This window comes from Mesoplodon densirostris, chromosome 3, assembly GCF_025265405.1.
Source record: "Mesoplodon densirostris isolate mMesDen1 chromosome 3, mMesDen1 primary haplotype, whole genome shotgun sequence".
Classification (NCBI taxonomy): Eukaryota; Metazoa; Chordata; class Mammalia; order Artiodactyla; family Ziphiidae; genus Mesoplodon; species Mesoplodon densirostris.
In genome coordinates, this window is record NC_082663.1 from 118,634,821 (window position 1) to 118,661,182 (window position 26,362).

The 26,362-nt window shown below is 41.2% G+C and overlaps 1 protein-coding gene across 5 annotated transcripts in view; it reads right to left on the reverse strand.

The window, feature by feature from the left end:
* SIL1 (SIL1 nucleotide exchange factor) overlaps positions 1-26,362 on the reverse strand; it is a 303,853-nt gene that overhangs the window by 57,706 nt on the left and 219,785 nt on the right. For all 5 annotated transcript variants that reach the window (XM_060091988.1, XM_060091985.1, XM_060091987.1 and 2 more), the window contains 2 exons: positions 12,080-12,271; positions 6,124-6,245 (listed from right to left, as the gene is read on the reverse strand). In XM_060091988.1, coding sequence (XP_059947971.1) covers positions 6,124-6,245; positions 12,080-12,271 — 314 coding nt within the window. The remainder of the gene's footprint in view (positions 1-6,123; positions 6,246-12,079; positions 12,272-26,362) is intronic.

Genomic DNA, 26,362 nt, shown 5'->3' on the forward strand with positions numbered 1-26,362 from the left:
CATCTCATCTCACTGGTCTAAGCCAGCTGTAGCTCCAACAACTGTAATCAAGGCAGAAAGAAGTGGACAAGGTCTCTTTACTATCTTTCTTTTTATAAGAGAACAAAATCTTTCCCAGAAGCTTTCCCAGCAAACATCTCTTTATGTCTCATTGGTCAGAACTGGGTCACATGCTTATCTCTAAATCAATCTACATCCACAGAAAATGGCATTACCATGCTTGGTTTAGACTATTCAGGGCTCATTTCCTAGCATTGGGAGAGAGAGTCCCCTCCCTAAATATGTTGCTGCCCTCACAATATCAAGGTTCCTTAAAATAGATTTATAAAAGGGAAATCTCTGTTTAGTAGACAACAATCATGAAAATAAAAATCCATAGGACTCAGTGACCAAGTAAACAACTAAATAGAGAGAAAGAAGGCTCAAATATCACTCCAAAGTTTCAAGTTTTGGTAACAAAGACAATCATATGGCCAAGAATAGATAAAAAGAGAAAGTGGAAGAAAAACCTAGTTTATGAGACAGGCAAAATGAATCCCACTTTCTTCTCCTTGAGTTTGAGGTGCAATGACACAGTCTGGTAGAAATGGAGGAAAGGACCTGAGGAGGAAGACTGGACTTAGACATTGGAGTCATCCACATGAGGTAGAATTTGAAACCATGGGAATAGGTAGGACCATTGGTGAAGAAAATGAAGAGACAATAAGGACAAGGCCATAATAATCTTGGTGAATTAGGAGATAGAAGGTGATGATTAGGAGACAGAAGATGATGTTGCCATAATTAGGAGATAGAAGATGATGCTGCCATAAAAAGAAAAGGGGAGGGAGTAATTAATTACAGACATCCAAGACCAAGGGACTACAATCACATGGCAGCCAAGAAGTAAAGTTTCCAAAGGAAAGCAGTGGTCGAAATTGTTAAACGTTATGGAGATGTCAGTAATGCAAAAATACTATTGAAAAATTTCAGGGATGGTATCTCATGTGCACTTATTTGGATCCCTTTTTGTCTACTCTTCCAAGAAGTTTGGAAAGGAAGGCTGGCAGGGGTCAGTGGATAAGTAAATGAGAACATCTGTGGGCTAAGAGGAAGGAGCCTAGAGAGTGGCAAGAGAGTGAGGAACACTGACGGCAAAGGGGAGAACAGGAGGGCATGCAGAGGTTGGAGATCACAACAAGGATAAAAACCACATTTAAGAGGAGAGATGAAAATGTGAAGACATGATGGAGGTGGGCAGAGAACATGAAATGTTGGGGAAAAAACGGAAACAAGTTTCGAGATATCTACTGGATGACAGCAGTAAAGGTAAAGGTCAATGGAATTAAGAATGCTGATCCCCAGGAAACTCACAAGAGCCATCAGGAAAGACAGAGAAGATACAGATGAGCCCTGAAATTCACTGGGATAGCAGGAAAGAAATCTGGAAATTGGAGGCCAACCGATGGAAACAGGACACAATGATTTGACACTGGCCAAATGGTTAAAATTAATTAGTAAAATATCAGTGGGAAGAGTACAACGGAGAAAACTAGAGAACCAACGAAGCATGGGGTGACAGTGTGAAGGTCAGCAGTGGGATAAACATTCATTTTATAAAGAGATGTATGTAACTCAATATTTCCTAAGGAGGTTCCAATGAAGATGTTGAAGACAGGGTAGAATGTAATCCTGTTCCAGGGATTCATCATAAGAGGCCATAATCACACTATGACTGACTGCACATGTACCTCCCTTTCTGTACTAGGCATAGGTTCACGACACACTGCAAACTACAGACAGTTCAAACAAAAGGACTGCATACAGTGAGCATTTACAAGCCTATGTAATTGCATAATAATTCATACATATGCATATAAGAATGTGAGTTATTAAAGATGGACAGAGAACACCAAAAGTGACTGAGGGAGGGTCATGAGAACAGCAAAAGCCAGTGATCCCTGGGATAAGCATACCAGTTTCTTGATAATTTAACTCCTGACAGTTAAAAGGTAAGGCTACAGATAGGGAGATAGTGGAAAACAAAAGGAAGCAGCCAGTTAGCTGAGAAGTGAAACCAAAACGAGTTTACAGAAGGCTGCATGACTTCTGAAATTCACAAGGCCTTTCTGAGTGTTCCCAAACACAGAAACACAAATAACTTGCCCAGGATTCCAGAGACTTCTCATAGGCCAGACTGTAGACAAACACAGGCAGGTGCCATCATGAGATGAAATCAGGTCACAGAAAGACCACTGAAAGTATCTGACTTGAAGAAAGGAGAAAGGAGAAAGGGAAGGAGGGAAGGAGGTAGGGAGAAGGAAGGAGGGAGGGAGAGGGAAGGAGAAAGGAAAGATGAAGATGCCAAAGGCATCAGACTCCTACCTCCCTATCTTTACATATCTTCTTATGCAAGAGCCTGACCTGCCTTGCACATGGGCAACAAAAACATGGGCAGCAGAAAATGAATGTGTGTGACCCATAATGAGTGTGAATAATATTTTAAAAAGGGAACAAACTTTCAGTGGCCACGTAACACTGAGTGGCCACATCAATTACACTTATGTCAACTCTTTCTTCTTGATCTTGGATTAACTGCTTCACATTTAACACCAAGGAAGAGATCTCTCCATCCACAGAATGTATGTGGAGGCCTGATGAAGCAATTAACTCAGGTAGGCAAATAAATACCCTCATGAAGCAGCAAGGTTAACACCAAGAGATATATGTGGTAGAATGCAAGCTCTTAATAGAAGAGAAAATGAGGAAGACAAAGGTCTGCACTGTAAAAACAAAAGAAAAAGAAGTGCCTTATAGTGAAAACTCAGAGTAAAAAGGACACACGATGAACATGATGATATACCCCACATCACTGACAGGTACTTTATAAGCATTTTCACAGGACTTATTGTATATTATGTTCTTTCATGTTCATTCAGTCTTATGAAATGCAGAGGAAACCTATTATTGCTTCTAGCTAACAAATGAAAAAGGTGAGGCTTAGAAAGGTGAAAATCCCTTGCCCATAGGCAAACAACCAGGAAATGATAGAGACTGGACTTGAACCTAGATTTTCTGACTCTAGGTACAGTGGTCTACCTAGTCCTCCCAAACAGTCAAACATCTGGACTGACTGGGCAATATTCCTGCTCATCAGCAGAAAACTGGAAGGAATGACTTCTAAACAAGATCCCCAAACCGTGAGACTCCATGATTCCAATGTGCTCACTACCCCTTGAATGCCCTCTTGACAAAGAACAAACTCACACAATCATTTTGTATGTGCACATATGCATACATGCATGCTATGTGTGTGCACACCTGCATGCTGAGGGCAGGTAGGGAGCTGCGGAACCAATACTTAGGACATCAAGAATAAATAATGAATATCAGACTAGACCACTGAAACCTGCCTCTCTGCATAGAAATATTTTTAGCTTGCATCAAGTTCCTCTTTGCATAAAACACTGACATTTTCGTGATGTTCAGGAGCCTGCTGTTGGCTTCCAAAAGCTCTGGCACTATACCATGCTGTCACTGTAACTGCCCTCCAGTGAGCCATCGAAATCCTGACTAGACCATTTTTGAATACAGCAGCTTTCTTGCCACCAAAACACTAAATTGCAATATTTTATATTTATCTCTATTTAAATTTTAGTGATGCCACATAAATGTTAACACGGTCTTACACTAATACAATCATGAAAAAGTCTTAATAACACCACATATTGGCACAGACCCCAGATGAGTTATGGCTTGCTAAGCAGGTCCAGAGCATGCTTCTCAAGTCACTTAGTCTCCCTTAACTAAGATGTGACATCAAGATGTTTCCCCCATGAAATGTGTTTCCGGAAGCAATGGAAAAGTATACATAGAATCATTTGTTCACATTCAAAGTAGAAAGAAAGTATTTGGGATTACAGAAAAGATTACCCAAAAGGGTCTGGGAGAGAGGTTAATAACATTTGAATCAATTATTTTATGGCATGAGAAACAAAAAGTGAGCCTCAGTAAGTTCGCAAGCCTCTAAAGCCTTATGAAGATAAGGACCTTAACTTTTCCGGGGCTGAAATCACAGCTACCATCGACAAATTCACATATTCTTCACCTTTCCAGTAGGTGCACAGGCAGTGATACCCCTGCCTGGCTCTGGTAAATCAGAGCAAGGGAGATATGCCCTGGAGTCCACAGGACAACCAGGGGTTGAAGATGAGGCAGGTAAGCAATAAGGGAAACAAAGGCCTGCAGTGCCCTCAACCTCTCCCCATGGAACAATTCTTCCAGCCTTCCTAGCTCTGCCCTTCAATTTACTAAGAAAAGATGCTTAAGTCTTTGAGAATGAGAGGGCATCAGACCGATACTGTGATTAAATAAAGATAAGCAGAGATGAAAGGCAAAGGAAATCTTTTCAAAACAAAGATTCCTGTCCATCAACAGCGGAATGGATAAAGTAGGTGTGGTACATATATACAATGGAATATTACTCAGCCATAAAAATGAACAAAATTGGGTCATTTGCAGATGTGGATGGACCTAGAGACTGTCATACAGAGTGAAGTAAGTCAGAAAGAGAAAAACAAATATTGTATATTAATGTATATATGTGGAATCTAGAAAAATGGTATAGATGATCTTATTTGCAAAGCAGAAACAGAGACACAGTCGTAGAGAACAAATATATGGATAACAAAGGGAAAAGGGGGGTGAGAGGAATTGGGAGATTGAGATTGACATATATACACTACTGATACTATGTATAAAATAGATAACTAATGAGAACCTACTGTATAGCACAGGGAACTCTACTCAATGCTCTGTGGTGACCTAAATAGGAAGGAAATCCAAAAAAGAGGGAATATATATATGTATAGCTGATTCATTTTGCTGTACAGTAGAAACTAATACAACATTGTAAAGTAACTATATTCCAATAAAAATTAATTTTAAAAAAAGATTCTAAGGGTAAAAATGTTCAGAATAGCCTTTTTCCTACATCACCACAATCCCTGCATGCAAGCGAGGCAACACTTAATAGGAACCACACGTGCCCTTAAAGCAAGAATCAGAATACTGGTTCCTGTTGTAGAGGAACAAATGGTCCTAGAACAGATTTTCAAAAACAGAAGGAACTATAGTTCCAACGGACCAACTACAGCTTGAAGACATCTTGACTTTTTTAGGATGAGTATAATGATGAGGTGTTCAAATCTCTTTCTGCATCCACTCCTTAGAGATGCTCATTTCTCTTGCCTGATCAGTCTTCTAGCATAAGCCAGGCTAACTGAAATTTAAACAATTCCCAATCCAGAGAGTGTGATAATCTGACTGCATGTTGATTGGTTCCAGGCAACTAGGGGAAGACACATTTCCCCCCAGAAGGCCCTCCTTGGTCAGGTTCATCATTTATTCATCACCAGAGTAGCTTTACTGACAAAAGGATCAGCTCTTGGAGTTCATTCCCCTTCCTCTCAACTACCTATGGTTGGTCTAACTTCAACTAGCTTTAAATAAAACAGAGAATGTGACCTAAAATATGTTATTAAATGTCCATACAGGGTTTTGCTGGTGGCGCAGTGGTTGAGAATCCGCCTGCCAATGCAGGGCACATGGGTTCGATCCCTGGTCCGGGAAGATCCCACATGCCACGGAGCAACTAAGCCTGTGCACCACAACTACTGAGCCTGTGCTCTAGAGCCCGTGAGCCACAACTACTGAGCCTGCATGCTGCAACTACTGAAGCCCACGCGCCTAGAGCCTGTGCTCCACAACCAGAGAAGCCACCGCAATGAGAAGCCTGCTCACTGCAACAAAGAGTAGCCCCCGCTAGCCGCAACTAGAGAAAGCCCACGCACAGCAACGAAGACCCAACACAGCCAAAAAAAAAAAAGTCCATACATATAAGATGAGGGGGAATCAAGAGTCACAGATGCTGACAACATGGGTGAAAATTCTTATCTACTTGGAATAAGGGCAGAATCAAATTCTTACTCTAGTTTCAATGGGATTACACTAAACTGTGGATAGAGATGTGCATGAGTTCAAATGTAACCTTCTTCCAGGCCAGTCAGGCCAAGAGTAAAGCTAGACTTCACCTGAAGGTTCCAAAGGATCCTGGCCAATGGGATGTCCATCCATGCTGCTCACCTGGAAAACGCAGCACCCAGCACAAACGCAGCATACTCCTTCAGCAGGGGTTCTGTGCTGTTCAGCCCATTGATCACCACTTGAAGGCCACCGAAGGAAAGCAGGTCCTGTGCGTTATCCATCTGCAACAGAGGCACTGCTTAGTACAGTACAGACATCAAGGAAAGAAGAGCCTTTCTTTTGGTGACTATTGAAGAACAAACTAAAAAATCAAGTAAAAAGTCTCAGTGGCCTTTCTAATTAGGAAAGCGTTTGTAAAAACAAACTACATTTTAAAATAATCTTAAATTTGAGAATTCCTAATTCACCCAACATGATTTATGAGCACCTGCGTGGGAACTGGCAGAAATGGTACCTAGCAATTGCTTATGCCAAAACGTCCTGGAAAATTCTAATACCGTAATGAGTCACAAGCTTACTCATAATATACAAGCTGTTAACACAAAGATCTGGTGTCATCAGCAGTAGTAAATGGCACTATGCTTCCTGTTGGTGTCCAGCCTCAATGGGGGCAGTGGAGGCAGCAGACACTTTTTAAAAAGCTGATTTTTAATTAGAAATCAGGGACCGTAATAGGAACTCTGTTGCAGGGAAAGGGCTGGAAAAGTGCTAGGAGAAGAATAACAATAGTATGCTTCTCTTCCCTCTTCCTCACTTTATAGTCTAAGGTTGACTGAATCTGAGGACACTCATGATAAATCTGCACAAAAGTCTCTCTCTCAAAAGCTTTAGCCTAGGTCTGTGCTACTCACTAGTGGCTATTATTGGACAGTGCAGAACATTTCTACCATCCCATAAAGTTCCTTCGGACAACACTGGTCTAGGCTATACTTAAGGTCCAAAGCCCCAAGTCCAGACTCTGTCTCTTTTATTCTATAGGGAATCTCATTCCCCAAGCTTTATTGGTATCCTGGAACAAGAAGACTCAACTTCCTCAGAAAGGTCACTGGATCCTGTTTTCCCCATGCAGTAGCTACAGTCTCCCTTGAAAATATCTCTGTTGCTATAAAAGCTGTCTCTTGTCTACATGCTGATCCCACTCTACAAATAATCAGGAAAACTCAGGAAACTAGAGCCCAACAACAATGTGACTACTATCCACCTTTTTCCTCCAGACACCACTGAGCCCTTTCCTACCTGACTGTATCTTTCCAAACTGGAAGATGGCTCTAACAGAGAAATCCAGTTTGAAGGGCTGTATTTGACTCTGCCTATGTTTTTGGAGAAGCCTAGCCCATTTTTACCACTTAGAAGATCATTCTTATACTCAACCACAAGAGCAGGGGTTTTTGTCTTTCTGTCCACTGGTATACGCCCAGTGATTACAACAGTGTAAGCATATAGTTAAGTGTTCAATAAATCATCATTAAACCAATGAATAAATTTGATCAGAAAAAGATGTTACTGAAATAAACTCCACTGTGAGTAAAAAAGGCAATCTGGTGTATGTGTGTCAACAAAATGAATGGGTCGCTTGTACCACAAACCTAAAGAGATGGCCAATCCAGGGCCATGAAGTAAGCATGGAGTCTGCTCTGTCATAAGGTCCCCAAGCCAGGGTTGGCATTTGTCTGCCCTAATATGTCCTATGAAGAGGAATGATTTACTGGGCCATAGCCCAGCTAACTAGGAAGACTCAGAGCTGGGTGCTTTGCTGACATAAGCACAAATAATACGGGACTTCCCTGGTGGTCCAGTGGTTAAGAATCCGCCTTCCAATGCAGGGGACACAGGTTTGATTCCTGGTTGGGGAACTAAGATCCCACATGCCGCGGGGCAACTAAGCCCGTGTGCACTGCAACTACTGAGCCCACGCACCACAACTAGAGAGAAGCCCACGCACCGCAACAAAAGATACCGCATGCTGCAACTAAGACCCAACGCAGCCAAAAACATAAATAATAAATAAATAATACTTACTGAGTCTTCCTTCCTCACATACTTTGATTTTAAAATCTAAGAATTCACTACCTCTCCTTTGATCTTCCTTCCTCCAAGTTTTCTAGATATAAAACTCTGGCTCAGAGTCCTATAATTTCATGCCTGAGATGGCTACCTATCAAGGCTGGTATGAGTCCCTAGCAGAGCAAAGCAACACAGCCCAGAGTCACAGAGGTTCTATTCTAGATTCAGTTTATCTTCATTACTACAAAGATAATCCAGGGTATTATAAATGCTGACATTTATATAAGCACTTCAGCCTTTTCAAGATGTTTTCTCATTTGTTATTTCACTGGAAACTAGGAAGAAAAGAGTCACTCTGCCTACTGCATACCCAAGCTCCAAAATCTGGACCCCGCCCAGTATCACACAGGAGAAGGCATGACCAGAGTCTGGGTCTGGGGCCAGAACTTTTCCCAGGCTGCCCTCAGGATTGGGTGGGACAGGTGGAAAGGAGCTCAAGGTAGAAGCAGGGAGCACATAAGGAAGGAGGCAGTAGGGAACTCTGCCAACACTCAGGAGGGAAAAAGGGAACCAGAAAACTGACAAGACGATGAGAGAACCAAGAGAATAAAGAACGAGAGAAATGATGGTAAATAACTGAGGAGTCACATGAGGGAAGGCAAATACACCACCCCAGGGTGGATGGGGCAGACAGTGACTGTTCCTCATAAACAACTCACACACTGTTTCCACACACACAGTTTTGCTTTTCACAAATCTCGTTTAATAATTCAAACATGGCTGTGAGGAATCCTTGGGCAGATCCACTTTGGGTCCTTGAAGCCCATAGCTCCTCAAAACTGCCAATCAGTAAGTCTAGAATAGAAATGGACTAAGTATGTTCCTGGCAAGAAGAGTTCTATCTTCCTCAAAGCTAGTACTACATCACCCTAATTCCCCATCGCAACTGGAACTTAAGGCCGAGCTATGTCTTCTTTAACCCCCTGGTGAAATCACAACACTGCTGCAGGAAGCCCGACATACCAGCCCAAACCACCTTATCCATATTTCTACTCAAAAGACCAATCACCCAAAACACTTATGACTCTTCTGCCAAAAGATCAAGTTTGGTCTCCATGCAGGGACTGGTTCCTGGACTGACCACAGGCTAAGTTTGGTGATGTCCAAGAAACTGTTAATCCTACCCAGTGACCCATGAAAGCAGAATGGGTTATCAGCCTAGAGATGACACTGCAGGGTGACCAAAGAACCTGCAAGGGAAATAAAATTTGTTAGGGCCCTGCTAGCCTCCTGTGTACTCACTCCCCCTAGGTAAGATAAGCTCTTATAAAAGGTCATTTGGCCTTTTATGCTGCAACTAAAGAGCCTGAAGCCTGATACCTAAAGATCCATCCAAGTATGTTAAGATGAGAAAGAGTAAAAGCTGTCAACATCAGAGCAGGACTGAGTGGCCAATAACCCCTAGGATCCTTAATCCTTTAAATATCTATAACGGAAAAGCTGTTGGAATTTTTGTTTTTTACCCTGGAGAGAAAGACTGGAAAGAGGAAAGAGAACCCAGGTCCATTTTCTTCTCTAAAAGGATCACAGACCTGCTATTTGAGGCCTGAGAAAGAGTTATGAGCAGAGAGAGATGAAGAGGCCACCCCATAATTCCTGCAGATACAGTACATACTCATCCTCTCTCAACACAAAGGCTGGCAAAATCCTAAAGAATGTCTTTTGGCCTAGTTTATAGAGAACAAGGACGCTGTCGTGCGTGGGAGGATGCTGAAGATCTATGTCTTGATGAAGATCTCAAACAAGCCTTTGATTATGATTGCACAGCTTTCCCAGGCCACCATCGCCCCTAGTCTGGATTACTGCAATAGCCTCCTATCTGGTTTTCCTGCTCCTACCCATGCCCTCGGCCTACAGACTAATTCTCAACACACAGCCAGAGGGATCCTTTAAAAGTAAGTCAGATCAAATGCTTCTTCTGCTCAACATCCTCCAAACAGTGTCTGTCCAATTTCATTCTTTTCCACGGCGCTCCGTGATCTCCCTTCCCTTATCTCTCCAAGTTTTACCTACTTCCCTCCCCCTTCTCTTAGCTCCCGCCACATTATTGTTCCCCAAACACACTAGATATGCTCCCACCTTTAGGATTCGGTACTTGCTGTTGCTCCTGTCTGAAATCTTCCTTCCCAACACTGCCAATCCTTATCCTGCTCTACTTTTTATTTTTGAATAGTATCTATCACCTTCAAACATATTATATATAATTTACTTGTTAGTTATGTTTGTTGTCTATCTGCCTCTTCTAGAAGGTAAGCTCCAATTTTGTTCACAAATGTATCTTAAGTGACTGGAACAGTGCCTGGAACTTAACAGGCGTGCAATAAATTAACTTATTCAATAAGTGCATGACCTCTCTTGGCTCCTTCCACTTACATCCACCTATTCTCCTCTGAGCTTCATTCAGATGGCACCAGTATCCTGTGAGTAGCCAAAAGGTTTAGAGCACAGAGTTTAGGGTCAGACAGATCTTGTTGCAAATCCCAGCTCTACCCTCACTAACTGGCTGACCTTGGGAAATCACAAATGTGACCTGTGTTTTATTTGCCTCAGTTATAAAATGGTATTAACAGTAGTACTCCAAAGGCAGGTATGGAAGTCAATGAATTAATGTGTACAAGGCACTTGAATATGTGCCTAGTATATGATAATGCTCAATAAACATTAACTATTACAATTATGGCACAAGTCTGATCAGTCATTTCCCTGCTTCAAACTCCCCAGTGGTTCTTAGGATCAAGGATAAAATCATGAAGAGAATGATTTTCCAAACCTCACCTCTCTGACTCCCTAACCTTTCCACTTTATCTATGCCACCCCACCCACTGGTCTCTGTGCTCCAGTCACTCCAGTCTTTTCCAGGTCCTCAATCTCACCAAGTTCTTCTCTGACTCAGAATTTTTGCACATGCTGTTTCCTCTGCCTCTAATGCTCTAATACAATGGGGCAAACTTTTCCTGAAGGGCCTGAAAGTAAACATTTTTGGCTTTGTGAGCCATGTGGCTCACAACCACTTGACTCTGCCACTGTAGCAGTAAAACAGTCAAAAGCAATAAAACAACACATAAACAGATGTGACTGTGTTCCAATAAAACTTTGTTCACAAAAGTGGGCCATAGTTTGCCACCCCCAGCTCCAATCTCCCCTCTTTGCCTAGTTAACTCCTAATCATCCTTTAATGCTCAGCCTAAATGGCACAACTTCAGAGAAGCCTTCCCCAGTGTCCCTGACTAGGCTAAGTTCCCCTGTTATATATTCACACATTACCCTCTGGAGCCCTTATCACAGTCTTAAATTATCTCATTATTAAATTGTTAATTTTTTCATTGTTCAATTGTTCATTATTTAATCACTCTCACTTCCAGACTATAAGCTACATGGAACAAGTACCACATCTATTTTACCTCTGCTGTATCCTCAGTGTTGAAAAATTAAATGAAGTAACACTCCAAATGAAAAAGAGCTTGGCTCTGGTCTGTAAGAAGATATCTTACTACAACAGATATTGGCCTAGATTAACAATGCTATATACCGGGCTTCCCTGGTGGCGCGGTGGTTAAGAATCTGCCTGCTAATGCAGGGAACATGGGTTCGAGGCCTGGTCCGGAAAGATCCCACATGCTGCAGAGTAACTAGGCCCGGGCGCCACAACTACTGAGCCTGCGCTCTAGAGCCCGCGAGCCACAACTTCTGAAGCCCATGCACCTAGAGCCCATGTTCCACAACAAGAAAAGCCACTGCAATGAGAAGCCCTCACACACCGCAACGAAGAGTAGCCTCTGCTCACCACAACTAAACAAAGCCCGCGTGCAGCAACGAAGACCCCACACAGCCAAAAATAAATAAATAAATAAATAAATTTTAAAAAAAATGTTGAATACCTTGAGAGAGAAGGAAAGATGGTGACAATATTTTCGTAGGGCCTTGGGCAGTGGGTGTTATTTTTTGGAGCTGTTAGTTAAAAGTCAGACTGACAGACAATGAAATATAATACCTGATGGACATAATATTCAAGATCAAAGAGTGCCGCAATCTTCTCTTCCAGGCTGGAGTTGGAACTATTGAACTTGTTGATCAGTCGTACCATGATCTGCATGTCAGTCTCAATGACAACATTCAGCTCCTCAAAGTCCTTCTTCAGCTCCTCAATGGGACGGAACAGCCGTTTAACTTTGGCCTGCCTTGCCTAAGGAGAGTAGCAAAGAGATGGTTAATCCTCGATTGAAGACATCTCCCCAAGACTCCTGTGGTCTACCATGGATACCCATCCTCAAAGAACTGCTGCTCTAGGAGGCAATCTTCTTTAATCTGTACTATCAAAAGTCCTGATACTTTCCAAGATGCCCAGAGAATAGAGAGCCCTCAGAGTCTACCCATGTAACCCTCTGCCCCAAGAACACACTCAAGATTTTCCAAGGTTCACCTATCTCAGTATGCCTTCCAATGTTCGGAAGAATGTCAAGTATTCTTGTAATCACTGAGGTCAGAGGAAGCAATGCAAGCTCACCCTCCAACCCTTAACCTCACATGGGAAAGCTGAGGTCTAAGGTGGAATAATCCACACCTTGGTTCTCTTTCTTCTACAATCATAGAATATCTTTGCTTTGCCCCTGCCCCATCCAGCAACATTTTAGGGAAACCCGGATGGAGGAAACTGTGGGTAAAGAGCTGTCAGAGTGGGAGCAATTTGCTGATGAAAATTAAATCTCTGTCATTACTGTCAATCTAACTACAGGTGTACAATTTGTTCAACTTTTGAAGTAGCTAAATTACTGCATGTACTATACTCGTCTCAAACAATTTTCGCTCAGTACCTCCCCACCCCACACACATATAAAGATTTTAAAATGAAGTTATGTTGGAGGTGAATAAGAGGCTTTAATTAGATATTTTATACATGTGACACTTTCTGTTTTCTTCCCAATTTTAGAGGATAGTGCTTATAAAGAGAGTCTGAAAGGTCACAGTGGCTTATGTCTCTATCTTCCAAGAATAATTAAAAGGCCCGAATATTTATAAAAAGCAGGATGATGAGCAGCTGTCAGCTCCAAATTGCTCATCTATTACCTATGGGTTTTCTCTCCACTTACAAGGACTCCACAGAAACACCAACCAAAGAAATGAATCAGTCTCTCTTAAAAAAAAAAAAAACCAAGTTCCTAGCAGAGCAATCTCATCTATGCGATGCCATATTCTTCTCCTTTAGGCTAAACAGTGAAATGCTCTCCTTACACCCAGCTAGAGGACTCTGGGTGGCTGCCAAAGGCCAGGCAAAGAGGTCTAGGAAAGCTGAGTCACTGCCTAGAGCTGTGGGATGACAGACAAGTGAGCAGGATAAGAAACTAGTCACCTCTGCCTAACAAAAATGATGCACGCCCTCAGGAAGGCCTTTAACAAAACAAAACTTTTAATTTTGCAGTAATTATAAACTCAAAGGAAATTACAAAAATAATACACAAAAGTACTATATAACCTTCATTCAGCTTCCTCCGATGGTAACATCTTATGCAATAACAGCACAATGTCAAAACCAAGAAAGTGACATAGGTACAATACTATTAACTAGACCACAAGCCTTATTCAGATTTCACCAGCTTTTACATGTACACATTTGCATGTATGTATGTGCATCATTCTCTATAATTTTATCTAATATACAGATTCATAACAGAACTATCAAGTTACAGAACTGTTCTATCACCATCAAACAACTCCACCATAGTCCTCTATAGTTGCACCTCATCCTCTCATCCCTTGCCTCCTGTCCCTATGCCCTGGCAACCACTAATTTGTTCTCCATATCTATAATTCTAGCATTTGGTGAAAGCTATACAGACAGTTACACAGTCTGTAATTTATTGAGATTGGCCCTTTTACTAAACTTAAAGCACTTGAGATCTATCCAAGTTACTGTAAATATCAATGGTTTGTTTCTTTTTAATGCTGAGTAGTATTCCATTATATAGATGTACAGTTTGTTTAAACATTCACCTGTTGAAGAATGTTTGTTTCCAGGTTTGGAGTATTATGAATAAAACCGCATGAACATTTGTATAAAGGTTTTTTTGGTTTATTTTTTTGCAGTATGCGGGCCTCTCACTGTTGTGGCCTCTCCCATTGCGGAGCACAGGCTCCAGACGCGCAGGCTCAGCGGCCATGGCTCATGGGCCCAGCTGCTCCGTGGCATGTGGGATCTTCCCGGACCGGGGCACGAACCTGTGTCCCCTGCATCGGCAGGCGGACCCTCAACCACTGCGCCACCAGGGAAACCCTGTATAAAGGTTTTTTAAAAAATAAACTTGGGGGCTTCCCTGGTGGTGCAGTGGTTAAGAATCTGCCTGCCAATGCAGGGGACATGGGTTTGATCCCTGGCCTGGGAAGGTCCTACATGCCGCAGAGCAACTAAGCCCGTGCGCCACAACTACTGAGCCTGCGCTCTACAGCCCATGAGCCACAACTACTGAGCCCGCATGCCACAACTACTGAATCCCATGCGCCTAGAGCCCATGCTCTGCAACAAGAGAAGCCACAACAGTGAGAAGCCCGCGCACCGCAATAAAGAGTAGCCCCCGCCCTCCGGCGACCTACACGCAGAGGCGGGGCCAAATCCAAAGCTGAGACCCAGGAGCTGTGAGAACAAAGAAGAGAAAGGGAAACCTCTCCCAGCAGCCTCAGAAGCAGCGGATTAAAGCTCCACAATCAACTTGATGTACCCTGCATCTGTGGAATACATGAATAGACAACAAATCATCCCAACTTGAGGAGCCAGGAGTCAGTGCTGTGCCTCTGAGGTGGGAGAGCCAACTTCAGGACACTGGTCCACAAGAGACCTCCCAGCTCCACACAATATCAAACTCAACAGCAGCACCCAGCTTCACTCAACGACCAGCAAGCTATAGTGCTGGACACCCTATGCCAAACAACTAGCAAGACAGGAACACAACGCCACCCATTAGCATAGAGGTGGCCTAAAATCATAAAAAGTCCGCAGACACCCCAAAACACACCACCAGACGTGGACCTGCCCACCAGAAAGACAAGATCCAGCCTCATCCACCAGAACACAGGCAGTAGTCCCCTCCACCAAGAAGCCTACACAACCCACTAAACCAACCTTAGCCACTGGGGACAGACACCAAAAACAACGGGAACTACGAACCTGCAGCCTGCAAAAAGGAGACCCCAAACACAGTAACATAAGCAAAATGAGAAGACAGAAAAACACACAGCAGGAGAAGGAGCAAGATAAAAACCCACCAGACCTAACAAATGAAGAGGTAATAGGCAGTCTACCTGAAAAAGAATTCAGAATAATGATGGTAAAGATGATCCAAAACCTTGGAAATAGAATAGACAAAATGCAAGAAACAGTTAATAAGGACCTAGAAGAACTAAAGATGAATCAAGCATCGATTAAAAACACAATAAATGAAATAAAAAATACTCTAGATGGGATCAATAGCAGAATAACTGAGGCAGAAGAACGGATAAGTGAGGTGGAAGATAAAATAGTGGAAATAACTGCTGCAGAGCAAAATAAAGAAAAAAGAATGAAAAGAACAGAAGACAGTCTCAGAGACCTCTGGGACAACATTAAACGCACCAACATTCGAATTATAGGGGTTCCAGAAGAAGAAGAGAAAAAGAAAGGGACTGAGAAAATATTTGAAGAGATTATAGTTGAAAACTTCCCTAATATGGGAAAGGAAATAGTTAATCAAGTCCAGGAGGCACAGAGAGTCCCATACAGAATAAATCCAAGGAGAAATACACCAAGACACATATTAATCAAACTGTCAAAAATTAAACACAAAGAAATCATATTAAAAGCAGCAAGGCAAAAACAACAAATAACACACAAGGGAATCCCCATCAGGATAACAGCTGATCTCTTAGCAGAAACTCTACAAGCCAGAAGGGAGTGGCAGGACATAATTAAAGTGATGAAGGAGAAAAACCTGCAACCAAGATTACTCTACCCAGCAAGGATCTCATTCCGATTTGATGGAGAAATTAAAACCTTTACAGACAAGCAAAAGCTGAGAGAGTTCAGCACCACCAAACCAGCTTTACAACAAATGCTAAAGGAACTTCTCTAGGCAAGAAACACAACAGAAGGAAAAGAACTACAATAATGAACCCAAAACAATTAAGAAAATGGGAATAGGAACATACATATCAATAATTACCTTAAATGTAAATGGACTAAATGCTCCCACCAAAAGACACAGACTGGCTGAATGGATACAAAAACAAGACCCATATATATGCTGTCTACAAGAGACCCACTTCAGACCTAGAGACACATACAGACTGAAAGTAAGGGGATGGAATAAGATATTCCATGCAAATGGAAACCAAAAGAAAGCTGGAGTAGCAATTCTCATATCAGACAAAATAGACTTTAAAATAAAGACTACTAGAAGAGACAAAGAAGGACACTACATAATGATCAAGGGATCAATCCAAGAAGAAGATATAACAATTGTAAATATTTATGCACCAAACATAGGAGCACCTCAATACATAAGGGAAATATTAACAGCCATAAAAGGAGAAATCGACAGTAACACAATCATAGTAGGGGACTTTAACACCCCACTTTCACCAATGGACAGGTCATCCAAAATGAAAATAAATAAGGAAACACAAGCTTTAAATGATACATTAAACAAGATGGACTTAATTGATATTTATAGGACATTCCATCCAAAAACAACAGAATACACATTTTTCTCAAGTGCTCATGGAACATTCTCCAGGATAGATCATATCTTGGGTCACAAATCAAGCCTTGGTAAATTTAAGAAAATTGAAATTGTATCAAGTATCTTTTCCGACCACAATGCTATGAGACTAGATATCAATTACAGGAAAAGAGCTGTAAAACATACAAACACATGGAGGCTAAACAATACACTACTTAATAACGAAGTGATCACTGAAGAAATCAAAGAGGAAATTAAAAAATACCTAGAAACAAATGACAATGGAGACACGACGACCCAAAACCTATGGGATGCAGCAAAAGCAGTTCTAAGAGGGAAGTTTATGGCAATACAATCCCACCTTAAGAAACAGGAAACATCTCGAATAAACAACCTAACCTTGCACCTAAAGCAATTAGAGAAAGAAGAACAAAAACATCCCAAAGTTAGCAGAAGGAAAGAAATCATAAAAATCAGATCAGAAATAAATGAAAAAGAAATGAAGGAAACGATAGCAAAGATCAATAAAACTAAAAGCTGGTTCTTTGAGAAGATAAACAAAATTGATAAACCATTAGCCAGACTCATCAAGAAAAAAAGGGAGAAGACTCAAATCAATAGAATTAGAAATGAAAAAGAAGTAACAACTGACACTGCAGAAATACAAAAGATCATGAGAGATTACTATAAGCAACTCTATGCCAATAAAATGGACAACCTGGAAGAAATGGACAAATTCTTAGAAATGCACAACCTGCCAAGACTGAATCAGGAAGAAATAGAAAATATGAACAGACCAATCACAAGCACTGAAATTGAAACTGTGATCAAAAATCTTCCAACAAACAAAAGCCCAGGACCAGATGGCTTCACAGGCGAATTCTATCAAGCATTTAGAGAAGAGCTAACACCTATCCTTCTCAAACTCTTCCAAAATATAGCAGAGGGAGGAACACTCCCAAACTCATTCTACGAGGCCACCATCACCTTGATACCAAAACCAGACAAGGATGTCACAAAGAAAGAAAACTACAGGCCAATATCACTGATGAACATAGATGCAAAAATCCTCAACAAAATACTAGCAAACAGAATCCAACAGCACATTAAAAGGATCATACACCATGATCAAGTGGGGTTTATTCCAGGAATGCAAGGATTCTTCAATATACGCAAATCAATCAACGTGATACACCATATTAACAAACTGAAGGAGAAAAACCATATGATCATCTCAATAGATGCAGAGAAAGCTTTTGACAAAATTCAACACCCATTTATGATAAAAACCCTGCAGAAAGTAGGCATAGAGGGAACTTTCCTCAACATAATAAAGGCCATATATGACAAACCCACAGCCAGCATCGTCCTCAATGGTGAAAAATTGAAACCATTTCCACTAAGATCAGGAACAAGACAAGGTTGCCCACTCTCACCACTCTTATTCAACATAGTTTTGGAAGTTTTAGCCACAGCAATCAGAGAAGAAAAGGAAATAAAAGGAATCCAAATGGGAAAAGAAGAAGTAAAGTTGTCACTGTTTGCAGATGACATGATACTATACATAGAGAATCCTAAAGATGCTACCAGAAAACTACTAGAGCTAATCAATGAATTTGGTAAAGTTGCAGGATACAAAATTAATGCACAGAAATCTCTGGCATTCCTATATACTAATGATGAAAAATCTGAAAGTGAAATCAAGGAAACACTCCCATTTACCATTGCAACAAAAAGAATAAAATATCTAGGAATAAACCTACCTAAGGAGACAAAAGACCTGTATGCAGAAAATTATAAGACACTGATGAAAGAAATTAAAGATGATACAAATAGATGGAGAGATGTACCATGTTCTTGGATTGGAAGAATCAACATTGTGAAAATGACTCTACTACCCAAAGCAATCTACAGATTCAATGCAATCCCTATCAAACTACCAATGGCATTTTTCACAGAACTAGAACAAAAAATTTCACAATTTGTATGGAAACACAAAAGACCCCGAATAGCCAAAGCAATCTTGAGAACGAAAAATGGAGCTGGAGGAATCAGGCTCCCTGACTTCAGACTATACTACAAAGCTACAGTAATCAAGACAGTATGGTACTGGCACAAAAACAGAAAGATAGATCAATGGAACAGGATAGAAAGCCCAGAGATAAACCCACGGACATATGGTCACCTTATCTTTGATAAAGGAGGCAGGAATGTACAGTGGAGAAAGGACAGTCTCTTCAATAAGTGGTGCTGGGAAAACTGGACAGGGACATGTAAAAGTATGAGATTAGATCACTCCCTAACACCATACACAAAAATAAGCTCAAAATGGATTAAAGACCTAAATGTAAGGCCAGACACTATCAAACTCCTAGAGGAAAACATAGGCAGAACACTCTATGACATAAATCACAGCAAGATCCTTTTTGACCCACCTCCTAGAGAAATGGAAATAAAGACAAAAATAAACACATGGGACCTAATGAAACTTCAAAGCTTTTGCACAGCAAAGGAAACCATAAACAAGACCAAAAGACAACCCTCAGAATGGGAGAAAATATTTGCAAATGAAGCAACTGACAAAGGATTAATCTCCAAAATTTATAAGCAGCTCATGCAGCTCAATAGCAAAAAAACAAACAACCCAATCCAAAAATGGGCAGAAGACCTAAATAGACATTTCTCCACAGAAGATATACAGACAGCCAACAAACACATGAAAGGATGCTCAACATCTTTGCTCATTAGAGAAATGCAAATCAAAACTACAATGAGATATCATCTCACACCAGTCAGAATGGCCATCATCAAAAAATCTAGAAACAATAAATGCTGGAGAGGGTGTGGAAAAAAGGGAACACTCTTGCACTGCTGGTGGGAATGTGAATTGGTACAGCCACTATGGAGAACGGTATGGAGGTTCCTTAAAAAACTACAAATAGAACTACCATATGACCCAGCAATCCCACTACTGGGCATATACCCTGAGAAAACCATAATTCAAAAAGAGACATGTACCAAAATGTTCATAGCAGCCCTATTTACAATAGCCCGGAGATGGAAACAACCTAAGTGTCCATCATCGGATGAATGGGTAAAGAAGATGTGGCACATATATACAATGGAATATTACTCAGCCATAAAAAGAAATGAAATTGAGCTATTTGTAATGAGGTGGATGGACCTAGAGTCTGTCATACAGAGTGAAGTAAGTCAGAAAGAGAAAGACAAATACTGTATGCTGACACATATATATGGAATTTAAGAAAAAAAAATTTCATCAAGAACCTAGGAGTAAGACAGGAATAAAGACACAGACCTACTAGAGCATGGACTTGAGGATATGGGGAGGGGGAAGGGTAAGCTGTGACAAAGTGAAAGAGCGGCATGGACATATATACACCACCAAACGTAAGGTAGATAGCTAGTGGGAAGCAGCCGCATAGCACAGGGAGATCAGCTCGGTTCTTTGTGACTGCCTGGAGGGGTGGGATAGGGAGGGTGGGAGGGAGACGCAAAAGGGAGGGGATATGGGAACATATGTATATGTATAACTGATTAAATTTGTAAAAAAAAAAAAAAAAAAAAAAAAAAAAAGAGTAGCCCCCGCTCGCCGCAACTAGCGAAAGCCCTCACACAGCAATGAAGATCCAACACAGCCAAAAATAAAATAAAATTTAAAAAATAAACTTAAGTTCTTATTTGTCTGGGATAAGTGCCCAAGAGTGTAATTGCTGGGTCATAATGATAAGCATATGTTTGGTTTTATAAGAAAGAGCCCAACTACTTTCCAGAGTAGCTGAACCATTTTATATTCCCACCAACAATGTATGAAAGATCCAGTTTCTCCACATCCTCACTAGTATTTAGTATTATCATTTAATAGTAATAGATACTGCTATCTATTACTATCTATCTAACAGATTGTATTATCATTAAATAGTAATAGATGTATAGTGATATTTCATGGTGAATTTAATTTGCATATCTCTAACATCTAATGACATTAAACATTTTTTCATGTGCTTATTTGCCATCTACATATCCTCTTTGGTGAAATGTTTGTTCATGTCCTCTTCCCATTTTCAAATTGTTTGTTGGTTTTTACTGTTGAGTTTTGAGGGTTCTTTATATGTTCTAGATATATACAAGTCTTTTTTCAGATAGACAGTCCTTGCTTTGTACAGATCTGATATGCACCACTTTCAAACACAGTTTAAATAATACTAGTCTCCCAACATGATGCAAACTTCAGTTGCCATCATATATTTAACTTTAATTGCATTAAGTACCAACTTTGCTGCTAGCTCTTCAGTCCATAAATCACTATGTAAATAACATAAATGCCAATCATGAACAGTGGCTGATCACATTATTTATTTCAAAATCTGACAGTGAACTATCACTGTGCATCCATTATGCAGTTCACACACAGATGTCAAGTGTGTGGTTATATGGCTTCCTCATCTCCCAAGGATAAACCCATGTAACATTTCATAAAAATGGATAATCAAAAGAGAGAACTGATCAACAAAGTTGAAAGAGCAGCAAAGAAACAGAAAGTGGTAACTCTGGCAGTTGAACATATATTATTAAACATACACGGAATTACAGATGATGTCATAATTTTTGCTACAACTATCAAACATAATTTTAAAACTTCAAGAGAAGGATAGTCTATTAGAGTTTCCCTTACTTTTATTCACTTCACTGTTCTTTCTTCCCAATGGTCCATGATTTCTTCTGTTATTATTTCCTTTCTCTTTGAAAAATATTCTTCAGTCATTCTTTTAGGTAGGTCTGCTGGTGATAAATTCTTTTAATTTTCTTTTTTGTGAGAGTGTCTTGATTTTATCCCTGACACTCCTGCAGGAGATTTTTATTGGCTACAGAATTCTGAGTGAACAATTTGTTTTTTTCAGCACTTGAAAAATATGCCACATATTTTTGGCCTCTGTGATCTCAGATGAAAAAGATGCTGTCATTCAATCATTATTCCCTATTGATAGTATGTGGTTTCTGTCTTGCTGCTTCCCAGATTTTTTTTCTGTCTTTAGTTTTCAGAAGGTTGACTGTGATGTGTTATGGCATTGATTTCTTTGAATTTATCCTATTTAGAATTCACTCAGCTTCATGAATCTGTGGGTTTATATCTTTCACCAATTGGGGGAGTTTTCCATCTTTATTTCTTTGATTATTTTCTCAGCCCGATATTCTTTCTCCTCTCCTTCTGAGACTCTGTGACACAAATCTTAGATTTTCTGTTATAGTCCTACAGGTCCTTAAGTCTCTGTTCATTTTTTTTTCAATCTGTTTTCTGTTACTTAGATGACTTTTTATGTCTTTAAGTTCACTGATTCTTTTCTTTCTCATCTCTATTCTACTATTAAGCCTATCCAGTGATTATTTTTCTAATTTTCAGTTGTATTTTTCAGTTCCAAAATTCTATGCTCTTTCTTATGTCTTCTATTTCTCTGCTGAGGTTATCATTTGTCTCAAGAGTGTACATAACTGCTTGAAGCATTTTTATGATAATTGCTTTAAAATTCTTGTTTGATAATACCAACTCCTAGGTCATCTCACTGTTGGCATTGGTTAATTGTCTTTCCTAATTCAAGTTTTGATTTTCCTGGTTCTTGGTATGATGAGTGACTTTTGGTATACTAGGCATTTTGAGTATTAAGTTATGACTCTGAATTCTACTGAAACTTCTTTTTCAGTAGGCAGTCACACTGTTTAGGTTTAATATATTGGTTCTGGTGTTCTTGTACAGTTGTGACCCCAAGACAATTTAGTTTTCACAGAATTTGCAGTGTATTTTGGTCTGCTTCCTGTGTGTACTACCTAGAGCTAATCTAAAAACCTGGGCAGTATTCCACACTGTAGCTCCATTCTCCAATCTGTTGTGTTAATTCTGGTCGGTTTCTCTTGTGGGTTACTAAGGAGCATTCCCAGAACTTCATATGCAAAATTCCCTTCTCCATCTCCCTTCCCTCCAAAACCCTACCACCACTCTCTTGTTAGGAGAAGGAAGAGCATCATCTGCCACTGCTGGACACTCAGCATTGGGAATGGAAGCCCTTCCTTGGCCTATACTGACATCACCTTGGCAGGGTAACTGAAGCACTGCCTCATCACTGCTGATCTGAGGGTAGAAGTTCAGGCTCCTCACTTATCCCCATTAACACCGCCCCAGAGTAGAAAGCAGAATGCTGACTTACGCTGCCTTGTTCCCACCAGATGGAGGGCAGAAGGACAGACTCTCCATTCACCAGCCCTCTAGCATCGCTGAAGCTAAGAGGAGTGAAAAACTACCTTGGTGCTGCCAGGGAGGAGACATACATTCAGGTTCCCTTCTTGGCCTCTGCTGACACCACCCCAACAGAAAAAGCAGCCTGCTACACGCATGTGAAGGGTGAAAACCAGGGTCCATACTTGGTCTCTGCTGGTACCACAGCAGTGGGAGAAGCAGAGAATAGTCTTCTACCACCAGGCAGAGAGTAGAAATTCAGGCTCTCTGCTCAACTCTCCCTGACATCACCTTGACTGAGGTAGAAGAGCACTGCCTCACACCATCTATTGCCACCAAAGGGGGTGCAAGGTCAGGCTCCCCACTCAGCTTCTGCTGACACCACTCTGGTAGAGGAAAGAGAGTACAGCTTTGCTATACTACACCAAATGGGAGGTGGAAATACAAGTTCCCCAATCAACTCCCACTGGCACTAAGGGAGGTCTTTGGCTAAAGCAGAATAAGTATTGTCAAAAAGTTTTTTGTTCTATTAGGCTGCCCTTTTCCTAGTTCTATCTTACGAAGAGCAGGCCTTTCTTAGGGCCTTTTCTCTATCTGTACCTGTTGCTATTTCCATGATATGGGCTTCTCCAGTGCCCATTCTGGGATATACAGACGGCAAAAAGAAAGCCAAGGAACTCACTGCCATGTCATCCCTGAAATTCCAAGGTCCCTATCTAATCCACCTTCTTCTTCTCACCTTTAAAGTCTTCTTATGTTTGCTTTTAGTATTATGTCCAGGATTTTTAGTTGTCCTGAGCAGGAAGAATAGGGAGAAATGAGTCTATTTTATCTTGTCCAGAATCAAAAGTTTAAGAAGGCCATATTTGGGGGACTTCCTGGTGTTCCAGTGGTAAAGAATCTGCCTTCCGATGCAGAGGACGCAGGTTCGATCCCTGGTTGGGGAACTAAGATCCAACATGCCACGGGGCAACTAAGCCCACACGCCTCAACTGGAGAGAAAAAATCCACACGCTACAACTAGAAAGAGAGAAACCCGTGTACCACAACGAAGAGCCCGTGCGCCACAACAAAAGATCCCACATGCCGCAGTGAAGATCCCACATGCCACAACTAAGACCCAACGCAGCCAAAAATAAATAAAATAAATAAATAAATATTTTTTAAAAAGAAGACTATATTTTTTAATGGAGCAATTTATAGGATGTAGGTAAATAACAGCTGACATGATAAAAACATAAAGCATCAAGCAATTTGTTTGATAGTAGGGGGATAAAGAGATCAGGTTCAACAAAAACGGCCCAAATGTGTTGGGTAAGACAGAGATTTTCCACAAAGCAAGGGACTCTGGGGGCTTCCCTAGTGGCGCAGTGGTTGAGAGTCCACCTGCCGATGCAGGGGACACGGGTTTGTGCCCCGGTCCAGGAAGATCCCACATGCCGCGGAGCGGCTGGGCCCGTGAGCCATGGCCACTGAGCCTGCGCGTCCAGAGCCTGTGCTCCACAATGGGAGAGGCCACAACAGTGAGAGGCCCGCGTACCACACACACACACACAAAAAAGCAAGGGACTCTGGGAAGGACTGATTCACTTAAATCTAATAAGTTACCAATGGATATAATGGAATTGATGCCCTTCCCCCAAAAAAATCAGGTAAAAAAAATTCACTCAAGTGGTTAAGATACGACACAATATCTAACAGTATTGTCTTTATAAATAGTAAAAGCACATCCTGTACTTGCAAGTCACCATGCAAAGATTTTGTTTTAATATTGATAAACAAAAAGTATTATGGTATCTGCAGCCAGGAGCTTGAGACATGTAAGAAACTCCCCAACCTACTTCAAGTTAATTTATTTGCCAGTCCCAATGCATTGGCAGGGAGCTGAGTCAGTCCAGGAAGGATACAAATGAAAATGAGAAAAAGAACCTAGGACCCAGCACCTCAGTGAAGGAGCTAACAACCTAAGTGCCACAGAAGTAAAGAAACAGTGTGGCAGCCATAGGTCAGAAGTGGCAGCTGACTCAAATCAAATGGTACAGAGGTGTCGTATTTGGCTACCATTATTTGGATCTCCCCTTGCACAGGGAAAGAATTATTTTTAATTGCAAAAAAAAACAGCAACTGAAAACTTAAATAATCTCTTGCTTTTCCATTTAAAAAATATTTTCATAATATTCATACTTTTCTACACTAATTGAATTAGGGGATAAGAACGCCATTAAAGGGAGCAAAGAGAAGAAACAGGGGTGCAGTGAGTCTTCCACCCACAGAGAAAACATGGAACAGGGGCCAACTTTTATGTTCCCATCTGCTCCATGTGGAGCTCATGGTGAGAGAATGAGTAGTAATGAGCCCAACCCCTGGTCACAGGAATACCAATCTCTGCTCCAGGCACCTAAGCATGCACTGCTCTCCTCTGCTGGCCTCACCTTCAGCAGGTAGGGGATTTACTTTTCCTCACACCTCTCCACCCCCACAGTTAATACACCTGCAATGGGATATAATTTTATGCATCACCTTCCTTTACCACAATTGCTGCCATCCTGCTACTCACCTTCTCATACCACATACACTCTCCACATTGGGAGATGAGACTTTGGTAAGATGAGTAAAGACTTGGAGACTTGGCCTGCATATTAACACCTCCTCCTGAGGTCCTCTCCAACACACACACACATGTGCACGCACACGCGCGCACACACACACACACACACACAAAGTCCATCTGTCTCAGAAATACTTAGCTCTGAAGGATCTGAGGGACCTAAAGCTTCCTCCACTAACACACAGGCTGTCAAGAACCTGGTGTTGCCTTTCCAAGATACCGCCAGAATTCTGGCGTGAGGGCAGAGAAATATAATACAAAGCAAAGGGGCTTGTGAAGAGGAGAAGGGGGAGGGAGAACTTAGAAAGGTCTGCAAGGCAGCCATTGGAGGAGGTTCTTTCAAGGACAGGACTCAAGTGGAAATGTAAAAACTGATTTGCAACATTCTCTGGTTATCACATGAGCTCATGATCCATCTAAGAATAAGACTTCATTCTGATAGGTCGGGATCCACGAGCCATCCCAGACATTAGAGGCGTAACCAAAGGGCTGCAATTCTGCCTCTTTCTCCTTCTCATTCCCTTAGCTTATAAACAAATTTAGAGCTGGAGGAAACCTCAGCCATCTGTTGTACATTTAAGGAATTTGAGGTCTGGAAAAGGTTTGCTACATGTTCAAAGGACTTGGGCTCCTTCCTTCCTGGCCTAGGTCCTCTGTCCTTTAAATTTGTGTCTAATCCAAGTATAAGTGAAGAGATCTGGGTTTTAATCT